Source organism: Dromiciops gliroides, chromosome 3 (assembly GCF_019393635.1).
Source record: "Dromiciops gliroides isolate mDroGli1 chromosome 3, mDroGli1.pri, whole genome shotgun sequence".
NCBI lineage: Eukaryota > Metazoa > Chordata > Mammalia > Microbiotheria > Microbiotheriidae > Dromiciops > Dromiciops gliroides.
The window spans coordinates 304007107-304030064 of record NC_057863.1 but is presented as its reverse complement, the minus strand read 5'-3'; the positions used below and the strand labels follow the sequence as shown (position 1 = coordinate 304030064).

Sequence of the window (22958 nt, the reverse complement as noted above, 5' to 3'; positions counted from 1 at the left end):
GAGATTCCTTTATTGAATTACAACTCAGGCATGATGTTTTTCACTTTCTTGGAGACCCAAAGCAAAGTTCCAATAATAGTACCTACAGAAAAAGAAAACCAGTGCCACATGGGCCATGCCAGCGAGAACGAAGACGTTGGCAGGAAGTTGTTACCCAAAGAACAAATATATTCTATGTTGATGGAGGGGACAAAGATGTGTTTGCTTTAGCAATCATGTGAATAAAATACATATATACGTAGATATAGACACACACACTACCCATTATTCTGCACATTTCACAATCATATGATGAACGTGTCCCAAACAGAGACGTGGATCTGGCTGTAGAAATATTGACTCAGCGTTCTTCAATCTAGGTTTGTTGCTCAATCATTTCAGTCATGTCCAATTCTTGGTGACCCTATTTGGGGTTTTCTTGGGAAAGGTGTTAGAGTAGTTTGCCATTTCTTTCTCCCAGTTCATTTTACAGATGAGTAAACTGAAGCAAACAGGATTAGTGACTTGTCCAGAGTCACACAGCTAAAAAGGGCATATCTGAACTCAGGAAGATGGGTCTTTCAATCCAGGCCCAGAATTCTATCCACTGTGCTACCTTAGCTGCCCTCAATCTCAGTTAGGCTTTTCAAACGTGATAGTAAATGCAATTTCTTATTACAGAAGTCAAAGCACATTCTATCTGATACTCTTCAGTATCAGTCAATTCATTGACTATACTTTGATTCATCACCTTAGGCAGTCAGAAAGCTGGAATTACATTCACACTACCTACCTCACAGGTATGAAGTCTCACAGCCCTGTGGAAAGGAGCTTTGGAGTCATCTAAAGGTCAGCTGCTGTTGTGATGGAGGAGTTACTGGACTTAGCTATCTATGGGAAATTCTAGTGGTAAATTTGTGACCTAAGGCTTGAAAGAAACTGATAAAATGTGGGTGTGCACGTGTGGGGGGAGGGGCTGGAAGGGGGCCGGCGGTGGGTATGTATAATACACAAGTCTTCAGATGTTTTTTGTGAATTACATTTGTCCATCAATTATAGAAATTTATTTAAAGCAATGAGCCAGTATTAGAAGCCCAGATTTCATGCTTGTAGAGACTTTAGAGTTCTAGTTCATTTCCCTCATTTTACAAATGAGGAACTCATGCCTGAGAAGGTTTAAGTGACAAGGTCACATAGGGAGAGAAATGGAGAGGAGAGGAGAGGAGAGGAGAGGAGAGGAGAGGAGAGGAGAGGAGAGGAGGGGAGGGGAGGGGAGGGGAGACAGAGGAGAAGGAAGGGGAAAAAAGAGAGGAGGAGACAGGAGAGGAAAGGGGAGGGGAGGGAAGAGAAGAAAGAAGGAAGGAAAGAAGGACCTGCTTTACCCAACAGTCCCCAGTGGCATAACTCTTACACAATGTTGGTTTTTGTTTGTCCTTCATTTTCAAAGAGGACCATGACTTCATAGTCTTGATACTAACAGTGACCAAAAGTTACTTTTCTATTACTACAGAAGGTACTGATTTGACTTAACTTTATTTTTTTGGTTACACTCTCACTACCGTTTTGTGGTGTGTGTTTTGATTTTTGGGGGTAGGTTTGAGAAAATAAAAAATTACAAATCAGAGTTTACAGAATCATAGAAAAAGATTTAACTTTTCAGAATTATATCAGAAATACCAATCTTTCAAATCAGGGTATTTGTAGGTACAAAGAACCCTCTGCATTACTGGTGCATTAAATAGGTTAACTTTGTTTTGGTGCTATGCCTTTGTTTTTTTTTGTTTGTTTTTTTCAGTGAGGCAATTGGGGTTAAGTGACTTGCCCAGGGTCACACAGCTAGTAAGTGTTAAGTGTCTGAGGCCGGATTTGAACTCAGGTACTCCTGAATCCAGGGCTGGTGCTCTATCCACTGCACCACTTAGCTGTCCCCTTGGTGCTATGCCTTTGTAAAAAGCATGGCTGTTAGTTATTAAGAATGGACAGCAAGACCAAAAATGAGGCTGGCTTGGGCAAGAACCAGTTCAGCATAGAAAGACTGACACCTCACTTGGTGGTGAAAAGGAAAACTAAGGACATAGCTCCCATTACCTTCCTGGCTCTTGCCTGGTAAGGGATGTGGCAAGATTCCAGAACTTTCTGTCATTGGAGTGGATGAGAAAAAAGGGAGAGAAAAGAAAGGAGGGAAAAATAGGAAGTCCTGGAGAGGGTGAAAAGGGAGCAGATCTACTATATTGAAATGAATTAATAAAATGTGGGGGCATTTGGGAAAATAGCTACTCGTAATTTTTGGTTAGGATCAGAGGGATCACAGGCTGTGACTGGACACACTAAGATTTCAAAGGATAATGTACTAAAGAAGCAATATACTCTCAGTGTCTTTCTAGTCTGTTTACGGGGAAGCTTAATCTTAAAGTTAACTTTTCCTTTGCAGAGGAATTTGCTATTTGAGTTAGAGCGTGAGACAGAGAAAGGGGGAAGCAAATGAAGGGGAGGATCTGTGCTGGGGGTTGTGTTATGATATATGGGTATCCACAAGGAGGAACAAAGTTGAGTTGTATTTGGGAGCATGCATGTGCCAACTGTGGGCTGCCTGGAGGAGGTTGAATAAAGCTGTACCAGGCGCTGCTAACATCACAGGGTGGACAAGTTGTTATATGGCCTCTGCCCTCCCCACAGGCTATGACTACACAGATGGGTAATGGCCCCCATTAAAAAAAAATCAGGCTAATGAGCAATGGACTCAGACCAGCTACCAGAGAGAAAGAAGAATGGGCACCAGCTGAAGGTGGCCCAAACATCTCTTGTAAAAAGGTGGAGATGTTTGAGGAAAACTGAAGATACCTCCTTATTCTAGAAAGACCTGTTATGATGAATATATGAACCACGTGCTTTATTATCTAAAAGAATTTTATGAAACCTTGGATTGATAAGATCAAAATGCCCTCCAACTGCACTCCAAACTGAACCCAGATAACTAGAATTTAAGTCCTTATCTACTGACGTCTTTCCCCAGGGTAATAAGTAGATTTTATGATTCTCTGACCATCCATATAAAAACATCTGGCCATTCTTGTCCTTGACAAACCCCTTTTGAATCATATAATCTTTTTTTTTTTTTTTTTTGGTGAGGCAATTGGGGTTAAATGACTTGCCTAGGGTCACATAGCTAGTAAGTGTTAAGTGTCTGAGGCCAGATTTGAACTCAGGTCCTCCTGACTTCAGGGACGGTGCTCTATTCACTGTGCCACCTACCTGTCCTGAATCATATAATCTTATCATAGTGTTTGCTTTTAAGCCGAACTATTAAACTGTTATATAGTTTGCAGTATTTGTATCATGCCAATGAAACTGATAAAGCCCTGTACTAATGAGCCAGGAAAACTACAAGTTAATCAATCTGGATCTGACTGATCTGCTAATAGAGACCTAAACTAAGCTCTACAACCAGTGAGCATAGAGAGTTTATATACCCTTCACACAAAAAAGAAAAAAAAAAAGAAGTCTTTGAGCTCCTTCTTTGGAAGGAGTCTCCACATGATCAGTGCTGCTTGTTTTGAGGACAAATAAACTGGCACTGTGTTTCCTTGTCTGTCTCTGATCTGGTTTTTCCCACAGGAGACATTATGAAAAGAATGTTCTCTGATCTGTTTTCTGTAGGAGAAAGACATAAAAACAATTTGATTACAGACCAAAGGAAGGAGATTTATTTGAATCCAAGGCACTGTAACACTAAATGACTCAGAAAGAGAATAGTGTGAACAAGATATTTAAACTTTAAGAGACTATTCCAAACAGCTGAAGAGAGGCTGAGCATAAAAGTTATTTTCTTTAAAGACTAGAAATAGCAATGTTTTCAGCTTCACAGTGCGTGCACGTGTGTGTGTGTGTGTGTGTGTGTGTATCTGTGTCTGTGTCTAGATGTACAGAGACTGGACCTGTGATTTGACTGGTATAAGGTCCTCTCAGGTAAGGAAACTCCCTCTGTCCATAACAGGTTGTCACCTTTCTGTGCAATTTATACCGTAGAATTATCACTGTCAAATTAAGAACTGATAAAGCATTCCTTCTTATAAACCTCCTGGCTCTACTTTGCATTATCTTATTTACCTATTTGTTTAATTTACTTTATTATTCATTTTCTTGAGATTCAGATGCTAGAGTAGGTAGGGGGAAATGAGGAAGACCTGAGTGATACAAACTTACTGTGTGACCCTGGAAATATCACTTAACTTCTAGTGCTAGGTGGCACAGTGGATAGAGTGTGGGGTCTGGAGTCAGGAAGCCCCGAATTCAAATCCTGATTCAGACACATACTACTTGTATGCCCCCCTGGCAAGTCACTTAACCTCTCCTGGTCTTGGTTTGTTCATATATAAAATGGGGTGATACCACCTACCCTTTAGGGTTATTATGAGATAATGTATGTCAAGTGCTATACAAATCTTAATACACTATAAATGCTAACTGTTGTTATTAATATGCCAAAGGGGAGCTACAGATGTCCTTTGGTAGGAAGAGTCAGCTTAAAGTCCTTTCAGGACATTGCCCCAAATCTCAAATAGCAATAATATCACAGTAAAAAAGAAAGGCTAGGAAAGATTAATGTTTTCATCTTAGACTGTGAGCCTAAATTGTAAGCATAGGGACCAAACTTATGATTTCACTGGTTTAAGGAACTCCCAAGTAAAGAAACTTGATCTGTCAGTTCAGGTTGGCACCTCCTTTGCAACTTATGGCCTTTGAGAACTACCTGGAGCACAAAGGTTAAGAGACTTGCTAAGGGTCACATAGCCGGCCTGTGTGAGAGGTGGGACTTGAACTCAGGTCTTTCTGATTTTGAGCTCTCCATCCAGTCTGCTATGCTGTTGTGTGTGTGTGTGTGTTACATGCAAACCCAGTATCAGTCCCTAGTCTAAAAAGCCCACATTGGAACGCATCATAGAACTCTATAAACTTCAAAACAATTAAAAACATTCAAAACATTGAAGGAAATCAAACTTTGTTCCTATGAATATTAAATAGAAAATATAGAAGACCAGGTCAACACTTATTCTACTCTCTCCACCTTGCCTCTCTCTAGGAATCTTTGCTCAACCTTTATGTTTATTAGCACAGTTACTCTTTGATGGGGAGAAAAAGAGGGGAGGGGAGACAGAGGAGGTGGGAGGGAAGGAGGGAGACAGCAATAGAGTGGAAATAATAACGGGCTATGAGAAGACTCCAATGGTAGCTCTATTACCAGGCATATGATCTTAAGCAAATTCAGTTTTCTCATCTGAAAAATGGATTGGGTATGGGGCAGCTAGGTGGCGCAGTGGATAAAACACCAGCCCTGGATTCAGGAGGACCTGAGTTCAGATCTGGCCTCAGACACTTAACACTTACTAGCTGTGTGACCCTGGGCAAGTCACTTAACTCCAATTGCCTCACTAAAAAAAAAAAATGGATTGGGTAACCTCTAAGGCCCCTTCCAGGGCTAACCCTATGATTTTAAGTTTATTTTTTAACAAACACATTTGTTTGAGGCTTCGAGGCTCGTTTGGGGTAGTCAAGCTTCCTTCTGTTCCAAAGCCATGGTCCCTATCCCAAATCCAATGGGTTATATCAGAGAAATGTGTCCTTAGATACAAGAATGAGAGAAAGTATATGAACCAAATCTATGCCTAGGATAAAAAAAAAATGTACATTTCCTATCATTGGTGAATGGATATCATTACTTTTGCATTCCACAAATAGCAAATTATTTGATATACTGCTAAAATCTGAGTGACTCAACCTCAAATTAGTTTCTAAGTGAATATGACAGTGAAAGAACTAATTAGAATACTGAGGCAGCCACAAATGGAACAGAAACAAATACCTTTCTTAAAATAACTGAGTAAAAAAATACACTGACAAACCCTTAGGCCAGGTTATACATAGTACTTCCTCTTTTCTCACTTGCTTTTGGAGTAAACAGCTTAAAAAAGTTTTTTGCTTCATCTAGTACACAGGAACTCTGTTCTTGTGGTAGGATATTCCAGAAATAAGTTTAGGAAATTACTTAATTCATATTTGCAAAGAAGTCCTGATTCAGTACAATTTATGTAATGTTTCAAAATGGTTTACAACAATAGCCTTCTATAGAGTATCAGTTATTGAAGCTATATTAAAAGCAAGCAAATGTTATGTGTAACTTGTTTATTGAATGAATACATTACTGTGCATATATGATTATAGAACTGAGCATTTAGTTATACTAAAAGTTACAGAACTGAAGACCAACACTAGAGGAAGAAAAATAATGGGAAAAATTCATGCAAAACAAAATAGTAGATCAGTGAGAATTAAAGTTTATGAAAGATCCATATTCAAATCTTTTTTAAAAAGCACTTGCCTTTTTTGGGGAGAAAAAATGCTTTCTTGCATTCCTTCAAATCAGGAACTTCTTTGAAAGAGGCCCCTGGGATACTCTCAACAATATCTAAGAACACTCTCTCAAAAACCTTCTTCTTAGTGCCAGAAGGGAGAACGTCCACTTTGAGCATTGTTTAGCTGCCTACATAAGCTATCAGTAAGATACTGTAGTTGAAGAAAAACACTTTTAAAGGGAATCTTTGTTAGGCTTCCTCTACTTCTAGTGGCTTATCCTTAGTCTGCCTGGGACAGAATCCTAGGCCCAATGATGCAGGTATCCCATAATAAATTATCAACAGCAACATGAGCCTAAGCATGGAAAGGTTGGGGTAGGATGGACAAATGGACATACATGCATACATATGTGTATATGGGTGTGTGTGCACACATGTTTGTATTATATAGAAACAGAAATTCCCATTCATCCTTTCTTCTATGTATTACACAGGGCCAGGAATAGGCAATGTAGATTTGTAAGAAAAGCAGTTCCTCTGCTGGTGAAAGAAAAATGAGTGTTCAGTAGATGGTGGTGATGCTATTACCACCATCACCAACACTACCATTACTACTATCACCACCACCACCATGAAGCAGATGCCATTTAGTGTTTTACATGGTTTCTTTTATTTGAAGCTCACAACAACCCTGGGAAGTAGGTGCCATATTATTAAGCCCCATTTTACAGGTGAAGGAACTGAGTCTGAGAGAGGTTAAGCAACTTACCTCAGGGTCACACAGTTAATATCTATGTGAGGCAGGATTCAAACTTAAATTTTCCTAACTCCAAGTCCAGTGATCTCTATACAATACCACTTATATACCTAGGTACAGTACATATCTATAGGAGGTCCCAAAAGTCTTAGTGCCGTTTAAAATTCACAAAATCTTAAAACTCTACTAATGCTTTGTGTAATAACTCATCAAATCCAAACTCATCTAAAACTTCTAAATTAAGTTATGACAGATGTGAGTACTATCAGATACCCACAAGTACAATTAAAATATCTTCTTATATCTTAGCTAAATAAATCAGATATAAACAATAGGTCATGAACTCACATGTCAGACTCAGGGAACAGGTCACAACTCTTAAGGCTCGAGAGAGCAAGGTAGAAATGATGCACTATAAAAAAGAAGAAAGTTATAGTATAAAAAATGAGGCAAAAGTATATAGGTTACAAATTAAAATACTTTTATTGTTTGTACACCAAGATACTTTCTCCCTAGTATTTTCACCAAGTATAGTTTATATATGCTTTATTCTACAGTGAGAAGGCAGCGAGCCAGTTCATAGTCAGAATCAATCTTACAAATGCTCTGTGTTAACTGTCATTCAGAATATCCAATAAATTCATTCTTTCTAATTTTTATCTTGAGTAACAACACAAGTGACAAAGTTTGACAACAATCTAGTGATTTTGATGTAGATCCTGTCCAAAAATAGCAATCAGCATTCATGGAGTTTTAGCTACAACATAGAGGTATGCTGACAAATTTTCTATAGATATTAAACTTAGAAATAAAGATGTCTACTCCTCATTGTAATAGAATGTAATAAAATTAAACTCAGAAAAGGAATAAACCTTTAAGTATCATTGCCCTTCTTTGCATCCATTTTACTTCCTGCAATCCTCTTTATCTCTTGTTTAGTCATAAATTCATAAACTCTTCCTTTATCCATAGATCAGACAGGTAAATTTTTCCACACTCCCCTAATTTGCTCAGGATCTCACCCTTTATGTCTAAATTATGTACCCATTTTGACCTTATCTTTGTATATGGTGTAAGATGTGGGGCTATCCCTAGTTTCTACCAAACTGCTTTCCAGTTTTCCCAGCAATTTTTGTCAAATGGCAAGTTCTTGCTCCAAATCTTTGGCTCTTTGGATTTGTCTAACACTGGATTACTATGGTCATTTATTGCTGTGTATTGTGTACCTAATCTTTTATACCAATCCACCACTCTATTTCTTAACACCAGATTGTTTTTACAATTACTGTTTTGTAATCAGGTACTGCTAAGCCACTTTTCTTCGCATTTTTTTTTCATTGATTCCCCTGATACTCTTAACCAACAGGCAGTTTTCTCATGATGAAATCCAAACTAGCAATAGTCACATTTCTTTTAAAAGTTCCAAATCACAAATAATTAGAAAAATGCAAATCAAAGCCAATCGGATGTTCTAACTCACTCCTCATCAGGTTGGTCACAAAGTTGACAGTATAGAAAATAACAAATGCAGAAGAGGCTGTGGGAGAACAGGTACATTAATACATTGCTGGTAAAACTATAAATTGGTCCAGCCATGATGGAAAAGATTTGGAAATAAACTGCATATTCTTTGACTAAGAAATACCATTAGTAGACCTACACAATAAAGAATCCAAAGAAGGAAAAAGTACTTATATGTACAAAAAATTTTTAGGACAGCTATTTTTGTAGGGGCAAACTACTAGAAATGAAGGGAGTGATCATCATTTGAGGAATGGCTAAACAAAATCAGTTATATGAATGTAACTGAATACAATTGTGATGGAAGAAATACTGAAAGAAATAGATTCAGAGAAACTTGGAAAGACTCATATGAACTGAAGGCTGAGTAGAACCAGCAGGACAATTTCTACAAAAGCAACAACACTGCCAATCATTCAGTCAATAAGCTTCTATTAAGCAACTACTACGTGCCAGGTACTGTGCTAAGAACAAGGATACAAAAGACAGCTCTGCCCTCAAGGAACTCATAATCCGGTGGAGGAGACAGCAAACAAATATGTATAAACAAGCTACATATATGCTAAGTAAGAAATAATGAACAGAAGGAAGGCAGTAGAATGTAGAAGGGTTGGGAGAAGCTTCCTGTAGAAGATGGGATTTTAGAGAGAACTTAAAGGAATCCAGGGAAAGCAGCAGATAAGAGATGGAGAGAAGAGCATTCTGAGGATGAAGGATAGCCAGAGAAAATGCCCTGAGTGGAGAGATGGGGTGTCTTGTTCTAGGAATAGCAAGAAGACCCATGTATAATTTCACTGGGCTGAAGAAGACATGGTGAGAGTAAAGTGTAAAAACTACCCGGAAAGGTGGAAGGGGGCAGGGGAGAAGAGTTATGAAGAACTTTGAATACCAGAAGACTTTGCTTTTGATCCTAAAAGGAAGCAATAAGGAGCCACTGAAGTTGATTGAGTTGGGAGGAGAGGGTAACATGCAACCTGTGTTTAGGAAAAACATTTTGGTGGTTGAATGGAGGATGGGCTGGAGTGGAGAGGCACTTGAGGCGGGAAGACCCACCAACAGGCTATTGTGATAGTCCATGCATAAGTTGAGAGCCTATACCAAGGTAGAAGCAGTATGAGAGGAGAGAACGGGACATATCAGACAGATGTTGCAAAGGGATTGTCTTTCAGGCTTTGACAACAGATTAGATATGGGATGGGGTGGGTGGGTGAGAGTGAGGAATCAGTGATGACACCTAGGTTTCCAGCCTGAATGACTAGAAGGATGGTCTTGCCCTCAATAGTAAGAGGGAAGTTAGAAAGGTGAAAGGCTTAGGGAAAAAGATAATAAGTTCACTTTTTACAGATAGACCACTCTGAAAGACTTAAGAACTTTGATTAATGTGATGACCAATCATGATTCTAGGAGGCCAATGATGAAGCATGCTACCTACTTCCTGAATGAGTAGATATGAACTCAGAGAACAGAATGAGACATTTTTTGGACATGGGCAACGCAAGATTTTTTTTACTTGACTACGCATATGTTACATGGATTTTCTTTTTCTTTTTTCCCAACTGAGGTAGAGAGGGGAGTAGGGAAGGAGGGAAACAATTTTATTGTTGTTAATTAAAAAAAGAAATTATATTTAAAAAGAAATAAACCAAGTAGAAAAACAAGATGTGTTTCATTATAAACAAATATGAATTTTTAAAAAGTATGTTACTTCTATCCTGTGTGTGTGTGTGTACAGACACACACACACTACATATGTAATCTTCCTATTAGATTGAGAAACATTAGTTTTATGGAAATGTATAGTACATTCAAGAGATATTATACACACAATATAGAATGCAAATAGTTGTGAAAATGCAATTTCTATGTTTTCTAAACACCTGAGTCATAATGAACTAACTTTTTTTGGAGAGGGGTGGAGGAGAAGGAATTGAAGAGGCATGACCACCTTGATTTTTCCTTACAGGCATAAACATTCCCAGAATTTAATGCAAATGGTTTTAATTCTTACCTAAAAGCATAATATTAACAGCATAAATTGATAGTATTAATAGTCTCTCTTCCTTATTGTACTAGCATGGTGGAGTCAATATTACCCTACTTCTTTCTGTACTCTTCAGAACTTCCTTTTGCTCCCTTCTTTTTGTTTTTAATGGTTTTGTTCACGCTCTTTTCTTTCTTTTCTATTTGTTTGCATCACCGCTATCCCCACTTTCCCCCCAAACTCTACTGCTCCAATAGAGAGGCTCTCCCTTCTAACAAATAACTATAATTAAACAAGACAAATTTGTGTTGTATTGCTTCCACCTAAAAATGTCTCACTGACACCTACAATCCATCACCTCCCTGCCAAAAGGGAGGAATCATTCTTCCTCATAAGGCTTCTCTAGTCCTATTTCATCATTGCATTTATCAGAGTTCTTAATTCTTTTAAACTTGTTTTCCTTTATAACATAGTCACTGTTACATTGTTCATTTGGTTCTGATCAGTTCCTTCTGCATCAGTTCACACAAGTCTTTCCACATTTCACTTCATCTGTCCTTTTCTTAATTTCATTTGGCAACTGTATTCCATTACAATCATGTATCATATTGTCTTCAACTATATCTAAGTGATGAGGATTCTCTTTGCTTCCAGTTTTTTGCTACAGCAGAAATTACTGCTAGAATTATTTTTGTATATATGGGCACCTTCCCCTCTGTCTGATTGCTTTGGAGGATATGCCTAGTAGTGTTATCATTAACTCAGTGGTGACTTTTGAGATATAGTAGCAAATTGTTTTTCAGAATGATTGGGCCAGCTCGGTTCAATCAATAGTATATTAGTGTATTTGTGCTTTCATGTCTTTTCTAACAATTATTACAATATTTTCTTTTTATCGTCTTTGCTAATCTGATGGGTATGAAGTAGAATCTGAGAACTGTTTTCATTTGTATTTTATTATTATTTTGGAGCATTTTTACATGAACATTGATAGCTTGGCTTTTTTCTTTTGAGAACTGCCTATTCATATCTTTTTATTTATTGGGGAAATGATTTGTTGGATTTTCTGCTTATCTTGAATATTAGATCTTTATCAGAGGGAGCTAGGTGGTACAGTAGATAGAATGCTGGACCTGAAGTCAAAACGTCCTGGGTTCAAAACCTGCCTAAAACACTGTGTTTAGGACAAATCATATGACCTGCCTCAGTTTCTTCATCTATAAAATAGGGATAATAAGAGCACCTCCCTACCACAGTCGCGAGGATCAAATGAGATATTAGTAAAGTGGTTCATAAATCTTAAAATACTATATAAATGCTAGTTATTATTAAACTTGATAGATTTTTTTCAGTTCATTTGTTTTCCTTCTAGCTGCTATAATCTTTTTTGTGCAAAAAAATTTAATTTTATATAATGAAAACTATCCATTTTATCCTCATGATCACCTCTATTCCTTGTTTAGTCAGGAAGATACTTTACACATTGTTCTAACTTTTCAGGATAAAATTTCTTGTTGTGTCATAGCATCATTTAGTTCTGTTTCCTCAATCCTATTTTTAAGGGAGTAATGCTTTTACCTCCAAACTAAATTATTTGTTCTCTTTCCTATGCTTTCCTCAAAAATTCTAATTTCATATTTCTCTCTTGCTTCATTTCTTCTAGCCATTTTTGGAGTCTTTGTGACAAAACAATATATCTGAGGTTCTGCCTGTCTTTTTTTTTTTTTTTTTTTTTTTTGGTGAGGCAATTGGGGTTAAGTGACTTGCCCAGGGTCACACAGCTAGTAAGTGTCAAGTGTCTAAGGCTGGATTTGAACTCAGGTCCTCCTGACTCCAGGGCCGGTGCTCTATCCACTGCACCACCTAGCTGCCCCATATCCCTTCTTTTTTTTTTTTTTTTTTTTTTTGGTTTTTTTGCTGGGCAATGGGGGTTAAGTGACTTGCCCAGGGTCACACAGCTAGTAAGTGTCAAGTGCCTGAGGCCGGATTTGAACTCAGGTCCTCCTGAATCCAGGGCCGGTGCTTTATCCACTGTGCCACCTAGCTGCCCCTCCCATATCCCTTCTTTAGAATGCTGTTGACACTCTTGATGGGATAGCAGGACTAGGCCCCATCCTTTGTTAGAATCCCTGGTTGCTGGTTCTCTCTCTTGGTATCCCTTTTGAAGGTTTTAGCCTCACCCTGTACTTTGTCTCTTTCTTCTTGAAAAAATCTCCAACCTTTAGTTGTCTCTGTTCCCTGCTGTGGCCGACAGGCCCCAACCAGGCATTAATTATGGCTTCTAAAGCAAGATTCCTGCTGTTTATGCTGTGGGGGCCCTACACTGGCCTTGTGTCTTCCTGAGGCTCTGACACTGACTAGCAGAGCATCATCACGCTCCCCTTGCTTATGTCCAGTCTGTATCTACAGATTTCTGGCAGTCATCTTGGGAAGTTCTGCACTGGATAGGATCATGAGATTTTAGGTTTAGAGCTTGAAGAGGACTTTAGAGTTGTTGCTCTCTGGTTTTCTTTATCATTATTACTTCTGGTGCACTTTGAGAATTTTGCTAGGCTTCTCTAGCATCTTTCCTGTTGACATCTTAACCACAAGTACTTCCTCATTTGTTAAATTGAGAGAGAAAAATCTTACACTTCCTACTTTAAAAATCAGTGGACTGGTTGAAATTCACAGTATTGCAGTCAGAACACCGGGGCCGGGGGTGGGGGGGGCGGGGAGGGGGACTAGAACTACAGAAATTGAAATTCTAGTCACAGCTCTAGCTAAAATTAGATGATCTCTGGTTAGCTGTTTAACTTTTCTGACCTACTTCCTTACTTGTGAAAGTAGAGGATTCAAACTGATTATCTTTAAGATCTTTCCCATTTTTACAGTTTGATGATTACATGACAGCCAAAATTTGTAATTATAAAATTAAAGCAATTAAACTTTAAAAACTTAACTTCTTAGGAGATTGAATAACATTTCTGATTAGAACTAAAATTCTTAGGGGGTAAACTGTTTTATTAAATAGAGAAGTACCACATAGAATTACCATATTCTTTGTATGTAATCAAATCCTACTTCCAAAGTAGTTAGAGTAGGTTGAAATTAGGGGTATGCTAAAGCCAGCTTAGTGAAAGCTGCTTCTTAAATTGTCAGTGTGAGTATTTATATGTTAGAAACAGGTGAGCACTACAAACTGGAGTTTGATTTATTATTTTAATGACTGTTAAGACTTAAGTGATAGAGAAAATGTTAATAATATATGTTAAACTCAAAAACAGGTTGTGCGTTTTTTAAAGATCCAGTTATTAAACATTTACCAGTTTACCTTTGGCTGAAATATATGTTCCATATTTATACTACTGATTTGCTTAGTAAACAGGTTTTCCACAGACAATAATATAATAAACTTCAGGGGCACATGACAAGCAAGTTCCAAATTCATTCTTGAAAAAAAGTTTCCCCAGCAACTACTGAATTATCACCAGCAATTAGATGGCACAGTGGACAAAGAACTTGTCCTGGAGTCAGAAGGACTTGAGTTCAAATTTATTCTCAGACACTTACTAGTTGTATAACCCCAGGCAAGTTACTTCACCCTGTTTGCCTCAGTTTCCTCATCTTTAAAATGAGTTGGAGAAGGAAATGGCAAATTACTCCAGTATCTTTGCCAAGAAAATCCCAAATGGGGTCATGGAGAGTAAGACATGACTGAAATGACTCAACAACAATAAACTGAATAATCAGAGATGTGTGGGACACCTGGACGACTGAGAGGGAAGGATAATTTGATTGACATCATTTAACAAATGTCACACTTTTCACATTATACATAATTTGACCAAGGATTATCATCCCAATCTTGTAGCTAAATAAAATAAATTACATAAACTCATTAAGTGACAGAGTGGCCAAACTTGGATATATAAAAAAAGCTTCTATTATAAACCTGACCTTTAGTCTCTTATTTCATACCTTCCTGGGTTTTTTTGGTTTGATTTTTGGTTTTGTTTTTTTTTTTGGCAGGGCAATGAGAGTTAAGTGGTCACACAGCTAGTAAGTGTCAAGTGTCTGAGGCTGGATTTGAACTCAGGTACTCCTGAATCCAGGGCCGGTGCCATCCAGCTGTTCCCTTGCATCTACTGTTGACCTAAAGCAGTAGCAGTAACAATAACTCCAATGGTAGTAGTGGAAGCTTTTACTGATTTTTCCATAGTGCTTTAAGGTTTGACAACTAATTTATGCACATAATCTCATGGTTCTCACAATCATGAATAAGTGCTACTATTATCCCCATTTTCCCGATGAGGAAACTAAGACTTGGTGAGAGTTGCCTTTGGTCATATCGCAAGGAAGTAGAGGAGTTAGGATTTGAATCTAAGTTTCCTTGATTTCATGTCCAATGTTCTTTCCACTATAAGATATACTGATACCTCCAAAAACACAGTTTGAAATATGCCCAAATCTCCTCTGAAACATTAAAAGACTGTTGCTGTTTATTGTTCTTCCTCTTCTTTAGTAGTTTCAGTTGTATCTGAGTCCTTGTGACCCCCACTTGGGGTTTTTCTTGGCAAAGATACTGGAGTAGTTTGCCATTTCCTTCTCCAGCTCATTTTAGAGATGGGGAAACTGAGGCAAACAGAGTGAAGTGACTTGCCCAGGGTCATACAACTAGTAAGTGTCTGAGGCCAGATTTGATGATGAAGATGAACCTTCATGACTCCAGGCCTGGAACTCTATCTACTGTGCCACCCTGAAGATTAAAAGTTGTTTATCAAAGAAGATAAATAATCTGTAATTTGGATATCATTAAAATACAGTTTTTATAAACCATTCTATTTCAACAAGACTGAATAAGAAGAGAATTACTGACCTGAATTCTTTACCCCATAGGGTAGTGCAATCTTATCACTTTCATGAAGAGAAGCTATCTTTTTAAAATCACTTGTACACATGAAAGGATATATTCCACGAATACTAAGGAAGTGAAAAAAAGTTTGATTTTATTAAATACTATAGTAGCTTAATAAGGTAAACTTATAATTTATACATTGTATTACTTTGTTGTGCTTGAGTCAACAAGTCAAGTCACTTTTTAAGCTCTAACTGTGGGTCAGACACTGTGCCTTGGGCTTAGTATAGTTTTATACTATCAAAGCTTAACAGTTTTAAAGCTTAATATTAAAGGTAATTTTGTATAGTAAATTAATATGACAGTGAAATGATTACTATCAATAATTATCAATAATAAAATCTTAAATTTTTATGTAATACTAAAGTATTTAAATAAAACTTTTATTAAAGAATTTATAGTTTTAAACTGCACTAAGAGTTTTGGCTTTATCACATACTTTGTACATATGTCTGCATTTTTGTAGGTATACACACATTTTTGTATGCACACATTTAAACTAAGAGGTTAGATGATTCCTACTCAATCAAAGAGGAAATATGTGACTAGTGCTAGGAATAACATGCAATCAGTCAAAAAAAATCTGACTTATTTACATAGAATGCATTCATACCATGATATTGTTCTAGTAAAGGTAAAAATATCAAATAAGAAGAAAGGATAAAGATAATAAAATATGGCTCATGGTTAGAGTATCTCCAACATGGCCTATTCCAACAAGCTATTTTCTTTGAAATATGGGGAAATGGATAAATAAAAAATTATATTGATATAGATTATCAATTTTTGTATAGAGGTTTAATGGATATAGAACAACTAGAACAATTCAGAGGTCAACAAAGCCTAGAAATTGTACTCTTAAAAAATAGAAAAACCATAGCATCCAAGTGGAACAGGCATGGATTAAAAACTCATCTGAAAAATATTACAGATAAGAAAGATTAGAAGAAACATTGCCTCAAAAATAGTGAGAAGAACTGAAGGGAAAGCATTAAAAGAACATCTGGTATGTGATCAAATTAAGACATATAATAATGAGACTATTAAAGATGGAATGAGAACAACAAACAAAAAAGCAGCTCTGATATAATTTTTCTAATGAACTACTGTCTTTACCTAGTAAGAGCAGAACTACAACATTTAACCTTAATAGAGATGGAAGAAATGGACAAGGCAAACCTTAACAACACAGTAATACAAGACTACGTGCCAAAGAGGCTAAAGTTGATCATTTCTTTGAAGACCCACAAAATCTTCTAAAATTTGCACCCAGAAAAGATGTCACATTCCACCATAAGGGATTAGAATGCTAAAGTAGGAAATCAAAAGACAATTGGAATAATAAGCAAGTTTTGCATTGGAGTACAATGTGAAGCAGGGCAGAGACTGCTAGAGTTTTGTCAAGATAAATTGCTGGATCCCAACAAAATATGGCAAGACCTCAAAGATATGGGAGTATCAAATCATCTTGTCTCCTGAGGAACCTGTATGCCAGTCAAGAAGCAACAGTTTGAATTGAACGTTAACAACTGACTGGTTGATAATTAGGAAAAGAATACATGAAAGCTGTATACTGTCACCTTATTTATTTGATTTATATGCAGAGTGCATCATGCAAAATGCCAGGCTGATTGAATCGAAAGCCGGAATTAAGGTCACCAGGAGAAATATCAACAAATTCAGATATGCAGACAATACCATTCTCATAGCAGAAAGTGAAGAATTAAGCCTCTTGATTACGGTGAAAGAGAAGAGTATAAACGCTACTTGAAGCTTAACATGAAAAAAAAAATAACATCATGGAAACTGGGCCCATCACTTCCAGGCAAAAAAGAGGGAGAAGAAATGAAAGCAGTGTCAGATTTTATATTCTTGAGCTCAAAGTTCACTGTAGATAGGGACTGCAGCCATGAAATTAAAAGATGCTTGCTTCTTGAAAGCAAAGCTATGACAAGTCCAGATAGCATGCTAAGTAGCAGAGATACCATATACTATAGCTTGTGTAGCCATTCCCCAATTGATGGGCATCCCTTTAATTTCCAATTGTTTGCTACAACAAAAAGAGCTGCTTTAAATATTTTTGTACAAATAGATCCATTTCATTTCTTAAGAAAATAGAGGTTTGGAAGGTGTCTGGGTTTTATGGAAAAAGTTAAGAGTTCTGTTTTGGACACACTGAATTTGAGATTCCTGAAGGATCTCAGATTTAAAATGTCCAACAGGCAGATGGCAAAGCAAGCCTGGAACTCAGAAGAGGGACCAGAACTGTATATATATGACTGGGAGAACCAGATATATATGACTGGGAGGACTGAGCACAAAGATGCTAACTGAATCTATGTGAACTGATAAGGTCACTAAGAGAGTATAAAGAGAGAATACAGCCTTGGATGAATATTTAGAGTTCACCTATCATTAGGGATATAGCTCTTTGCAAGCCAAGATTGTTTTACTCTTTGTATATTTGTATTCCCAGAGCCCAGTGCTGACTGATCCCACAAAGGAGACTGAGAGTGAGCAGTCAGACATGTAGGAGAAAAACTAAGAGAGATCAGTTGAATCCAGCGCTGGTGCTTTATCCACTGCACCACCTAGTTGCCCCTGGGAAACAAGCATTTAATTAAGAAATTACTACATGCAAGGCACTGTACTAAGCATTTAAAAAATATTGCCTCATTTGATCCTCACAATAACCCTATGAGGCAGCTTCTATTATGAGCCTCATTTTACAGTTAAAGAAATTGAAGCAGCCAAAAGTTAAGTGACTAGTCCAGTGTCACACAGCTAGTAAATGTCTAAGGCTAGATCTGAACTCAGCTGCTCTTGGTTCCAGGTCCAGGGCTCTATCTTACTATGCCACCTTGCTTATGAGACAGCATTCGGGAGATGTATAATCAGAAAGGAAGGTAGACTGATCATACAGCAAGAGCAAAAGATAACCAACTGGCAATATGAGTACTATACTAATACCTGCATAATATTAAAATACCTTGATCAGGGGTTCTCAACTCAGGGTCTATGATTTTTTATTAAAAACTATTTTGATAATTTCAATGTAATTGATTTATTTGATAATCCTATATATTTTATTTCTAAAAATATTATTCTGAGAAGGGGTCCATAGGCTTCATCAGACTGAGTCTGGTGAACCACAAGAAGGAGTACATGAAAAAAAAGGGATTACATGATACACACAAAAAAGTTAAGTATCCCTGAATTAGAGAAAGATTCCTCAGCCTGTTGGGTGGACCACATGTGGAAGATTTAAGGGGGAAAAAAAGAAATATGAGACTTGCACAGAGTGAAAAGTTGAGGATGGATTGCAAACTATGACATTTGAATAGAATACTCACATTGTTGAGATCATGGATCCATAGGAATGAAAATAAAGAAATGCAGGGGCAGCTAGATGGCACACCTGCCCTGGATTCAGGAGGACCTGAGTTCAAATCCAGCCTCAGACACTTGACACTTACTAGCTGTGTGACCCTGGGCAAGTCACTTAACCCTCATTGCCCTGCAAATAAAAACCCAAACAAACAAAAAGAAAAAAAAAAGAAAAGAAAAGAAAGAGATGTTCTACAATAATAGAACAAGGGGCCGGCAGTCAGCTTGCCTTTGTTGCTCATGACTTGCATGACCTTGATCAAATCATTTCCTCTCACTTGGACTCAATCTCCTCATACATAAAACAAAGGGGGGCGGGGTGTGCTGTATTAGACTTCGAAGTATCTTCCCCCTCTACAGCTATGATCCTAAGATATATAAACCTCGTTTTAATTATTTTTTTCAAATGTTAAAACTGAAGAAAAAACAAACTACAGAAATCAGAATCCTGAAAGGTAGAAGTTAGAAGATAACTCAGGTTACCTAATCCAACCACCAGCTGAAACTTGAATCCCTTCTACAAAATCTAAGGCAAGTGGCCAGTCTCTCTGCCTTAAGACCCGGAGGCAGTGTACTGCAAACATAAAACACATACAGAGACCCATGTATTCCTAAGTCTGAAAAATTATTTGGGTCAGGATTTAAAATGCCTTATCATAGGATTAGAGAGTAGGCACTCAAAGAGTGAGGTGTATAATACACAGTAGTACATACATAATATTTACTAGATAATCATAGTAATCTATTGTTTGATAAACCCAAAGATCCAAGCTTTGGGGTTAATAATTCACTATTTGACAAAAATTGCTGGGAAAACTGGAAAGCAGTTTGGCAGAAACTAGACCAAAATTTCCCACTGTATACCAAGATAAGGTAAAAATGTGTAGAGTTAGACATAAAGGGATTTATACATTAAAGGGTAATATTATAAACACATTATGGGAGCATGGGAAATTTTACCCATCAGATCTATGGATAATGGAAGAGTTTTTGACCAAAAAAGAGAGAGGAATATAGGAATTAAAATAAGCAATTTTGATTACATGAAATTTAGGTTTTACTCAAACAAAACCAATGCAGCCAAGATTAGGAGGAATATAAGAAACCAGGGAAATTTTTACAGTGAGATTCTATGATAATGACCTAATTTCTCAACTATATAGTTAACTGAGTCAAAGTTATAAAAATAAGAATCATTCTATAATTGATGAATGGTCAAAGGATATGAACAGGAAGTTTTCAAAAGAAAAATCAAAGCAATCTATACTTATATGAAAAAAATGCTCTAAATCACTATAGATTAGAAAAATACAAATTAAAACGATGCTGAGGTGCCACTTCACATCTGTCAGATTGGCTAGCATGACAGAAAAGGAAAATGATAAATACTATTGGGGATGTGAAAAAATTGGGACACTAATGCACCATTGGTGGAGTTATGAACTGATCCAACCATTCTAGAGAACAATTTGGAATAATGTGGAGAAAAGGGCTATAAAACTCTGCACACCCTTTGACCCAGAAATACCACTACTGTGTCTATATGCCAAAGAGATCAGAGAAAAGAGAAAAGGACTTATATGTACAAAAATGTCTATAGCAGCTCTTTTTGTGGGCAAAAAAATCTGGAAATTGAAGTCATGTCCATTAATAGGGGAATGGTTGAACAACTTGTAATGTATGATTATGATGGAATACTATTGGGCTATAAGAAATGACTAACAGGATGCTTTCAGAAAAAATCTGGGAAGACTTACATGAACTGATGCAAAGTGAAGTGAACAGAACACTGTAGATAATAACAGCAATATTGTTATGATGAAGTCTGAGTACCAATTGAGTATAATTTTTTCACCTTATTTTTCTTGTTTTGTTTTTTGCAACATGGCTGTTTTACATGATTCCACATGTATAACTAATATATCGCTGGCCTTCTCAGTCAGTGGGGGAGGCATTGAAGGGAAGAAAAGAATTCAAAACTCAAAATTTTCAGAAAAGAATGTTAAAAATAAATAAATGTTTTGTTTAGGGGGTGTGGAAATTTATTTTGATTTGGGGACCCTACCTTTAGGCTGAGATTAGAAAGCCTTAGCCCTTCAGGGTCTCTTCCCCTCCTCCTCAGCTTCAGCTAAATCAAAAAGCCCCGTGGGCTGAACAAGACACCGGGTCAGACAGCTGGGGAAAAAAAAAAGCCCCCAGCTCCCTCTGACCTGAGCAGAGCTATCTGAAAGATCCCAGATAGCCTGTGCTGAGGCACGGGAGGCTTGAGATCACACCCCCCTACCAGCCACAGCCCTGGCTATTAGAGGAGTTGGGTTCGGAAAAGGAGAGACGGGGCTGAGAAGGAATGGGGGGGGGGGCCTGCTGATGGAGGGTGGAGAAGAGGTCAAGTGGCTGACGAGATTAGAAAGGAAAGATGGGGGATGAGAGGAACAGCAACGCAGAACTAGGAGCAAAGCTGGCAGAAGACAGACTGAACAGGAGGCAGTGGAGAGCACAGAATGGGTCAGCACAGGGTATAGGTTGGAGAAAGTGAAGATTAAGAGGAATTAGAATAAAGTACCTGAGTGCCCTGAGGTGAGAGGTGGCTAAGGCCCTTATTGTATTCAAGAAGTTCACAGCTCAGCAGGTGGGAAAGAGACAGTGGAAAGAGACCACAGGAAAGCAGTCAGGTTGTACATTTTATTTCCCTGTATTCTTAATTTTAAATAGTATCTCATAAATAAACTCTGCTTTGATTATTTAGATAAGAGCCTTCTTAATATTTTGCTTATCAATCTGGGAGTGGAGCAGTGTGGTGGAACTTTATAAATGGCCCACATTCAATTAACGAAGTCAGCCAAACAGTCAAAAGTCCCAGAATTAGTACCCCAATCAATTTAGCCCCCCAAAATTAGGCTAGTCAATTCAAAATATTTTCACAGGGGAAAAAAGGAACTCTGAGAGTGATCTAAATTCAATACCTTCATTTTAAATATGAGAAAGTGGAGAGCAAGAAAAATTAAAAGGTTTTCCCAAGGTCACATACAGCTGAGCCTAGATCCTAACCAGGCATCTCACTCAAATCTACCTTGTGAAAGTCTTTCTGTTTCCTACTACAACCTTTATCAAAGATATCCTCAATCTACATGTAAATTGTTCTCATAAAACTTTATATATGTGGGAAAGTAAGCTTAGTAGTAATGGACATTTTCTTTATAGATTTTTTTCATTATAAATAAAGTCAATTTTTTTTTCATGCCTTTAGTATCTTCCATAACTTCAAATGTTTTGTGAATCATTCCATAGAGCCCTTCAGTGTCAGGTCACCTCCAGCACAGCTCTTTTCTATGTACACCTAGTTTTTGCTTTTCCCATAATTTTTCTCTTTAGTACCATTTTAAATATCCCCCTACATTTCCAGTCTCCTTATTATTATTATTATTATTTTTTGGCAGGGCAATGAGGGTTAAGTAACTTGAACTCAGGTCCTCCTGAATTCAGGGCCGGTGCTTTATCTACTGCACCACCCAGCTGCCCCCTCCTTATATCTAATATTCCCATCCTGTCCTTCACATACTCTTTGATGCAATCTCAAACAAGACATTCTTTTTCTCATCCAGCCATTTTTCACAGCCTGTTCCCTATACCTGGAATGATCTTCCTCCTCATTTTTTTCCTCCAGGCTCCCCTGGCTTCTTCTAAGTCCCAGCAAAAACCTCACCTTCTACAGGAAGGCTTTTTTGATCCCTTTTCATTTCAGCACCTTCCCTCTGTTGGTTATTTCCAGTTTAGCTTCTTTGTATATAGTTGTTTACATGTTATCTCCTCAATTATAATGTGAGGTCCTTAAGATCAGGGGCTGTCTTATGCTCTTCTTTGCATCCCTAGTGCTTGGCTCAGTAACTGACTGACATGTTGAGGACTGTGATGTTTCAGGCCAACTGTCTTGGCTCCATTCTCCTTGATGATGTGAAAACTTTGTTATAAAAATCTTAGCCAGTCTTTCCAATGTCTGTTCTATTTAGTGTCCTTCCATTTTCATCCTCAAATACCTGTGTGCTGATTTTTCTTAGATGGGTCTCTTGGTATATACTACAAGATATG

At 37.5% G+C, this 22958-nt stretch overlaps 1 protein-coding gene across 7 annotated transcripts in view; it reads right to left on the bottom strand.

Moving 5' to 3' along the window:
• The window catches only part of ST3GAL6 (ST3 beta-galactoside alpha-2,3-sialyltransferase 6), an 85526-nt gene that overhangs the window by 10963 nt on the left and 51605 nt on the right, over window positions 1-22958 (bottom strand). For 5 of the 7 annotated variants that reach the window (XM_043997188.1, XM_043997184.1, XM_043997185.1 and 2 more), the window contains 2 exons: window positions 15447-15550; window positions 7435-7498 (listed from right to left, as the gene is read on the bottom strand). In XM_043997188.1, the coding sequence (XP_043853123.1) occupies window positions 7435-7498; window positions 15447-15550 (168 nt within the window). Of the gene's footprint in view, window positions 1-772; window positions 885-7434; window positions 7499-15446; window positions 15551-22958 lie in introns of those variants that run through there. The other 2 variants (XM_043997189.1, XM_043997190.1) reach the window with 2 other exon arrangements.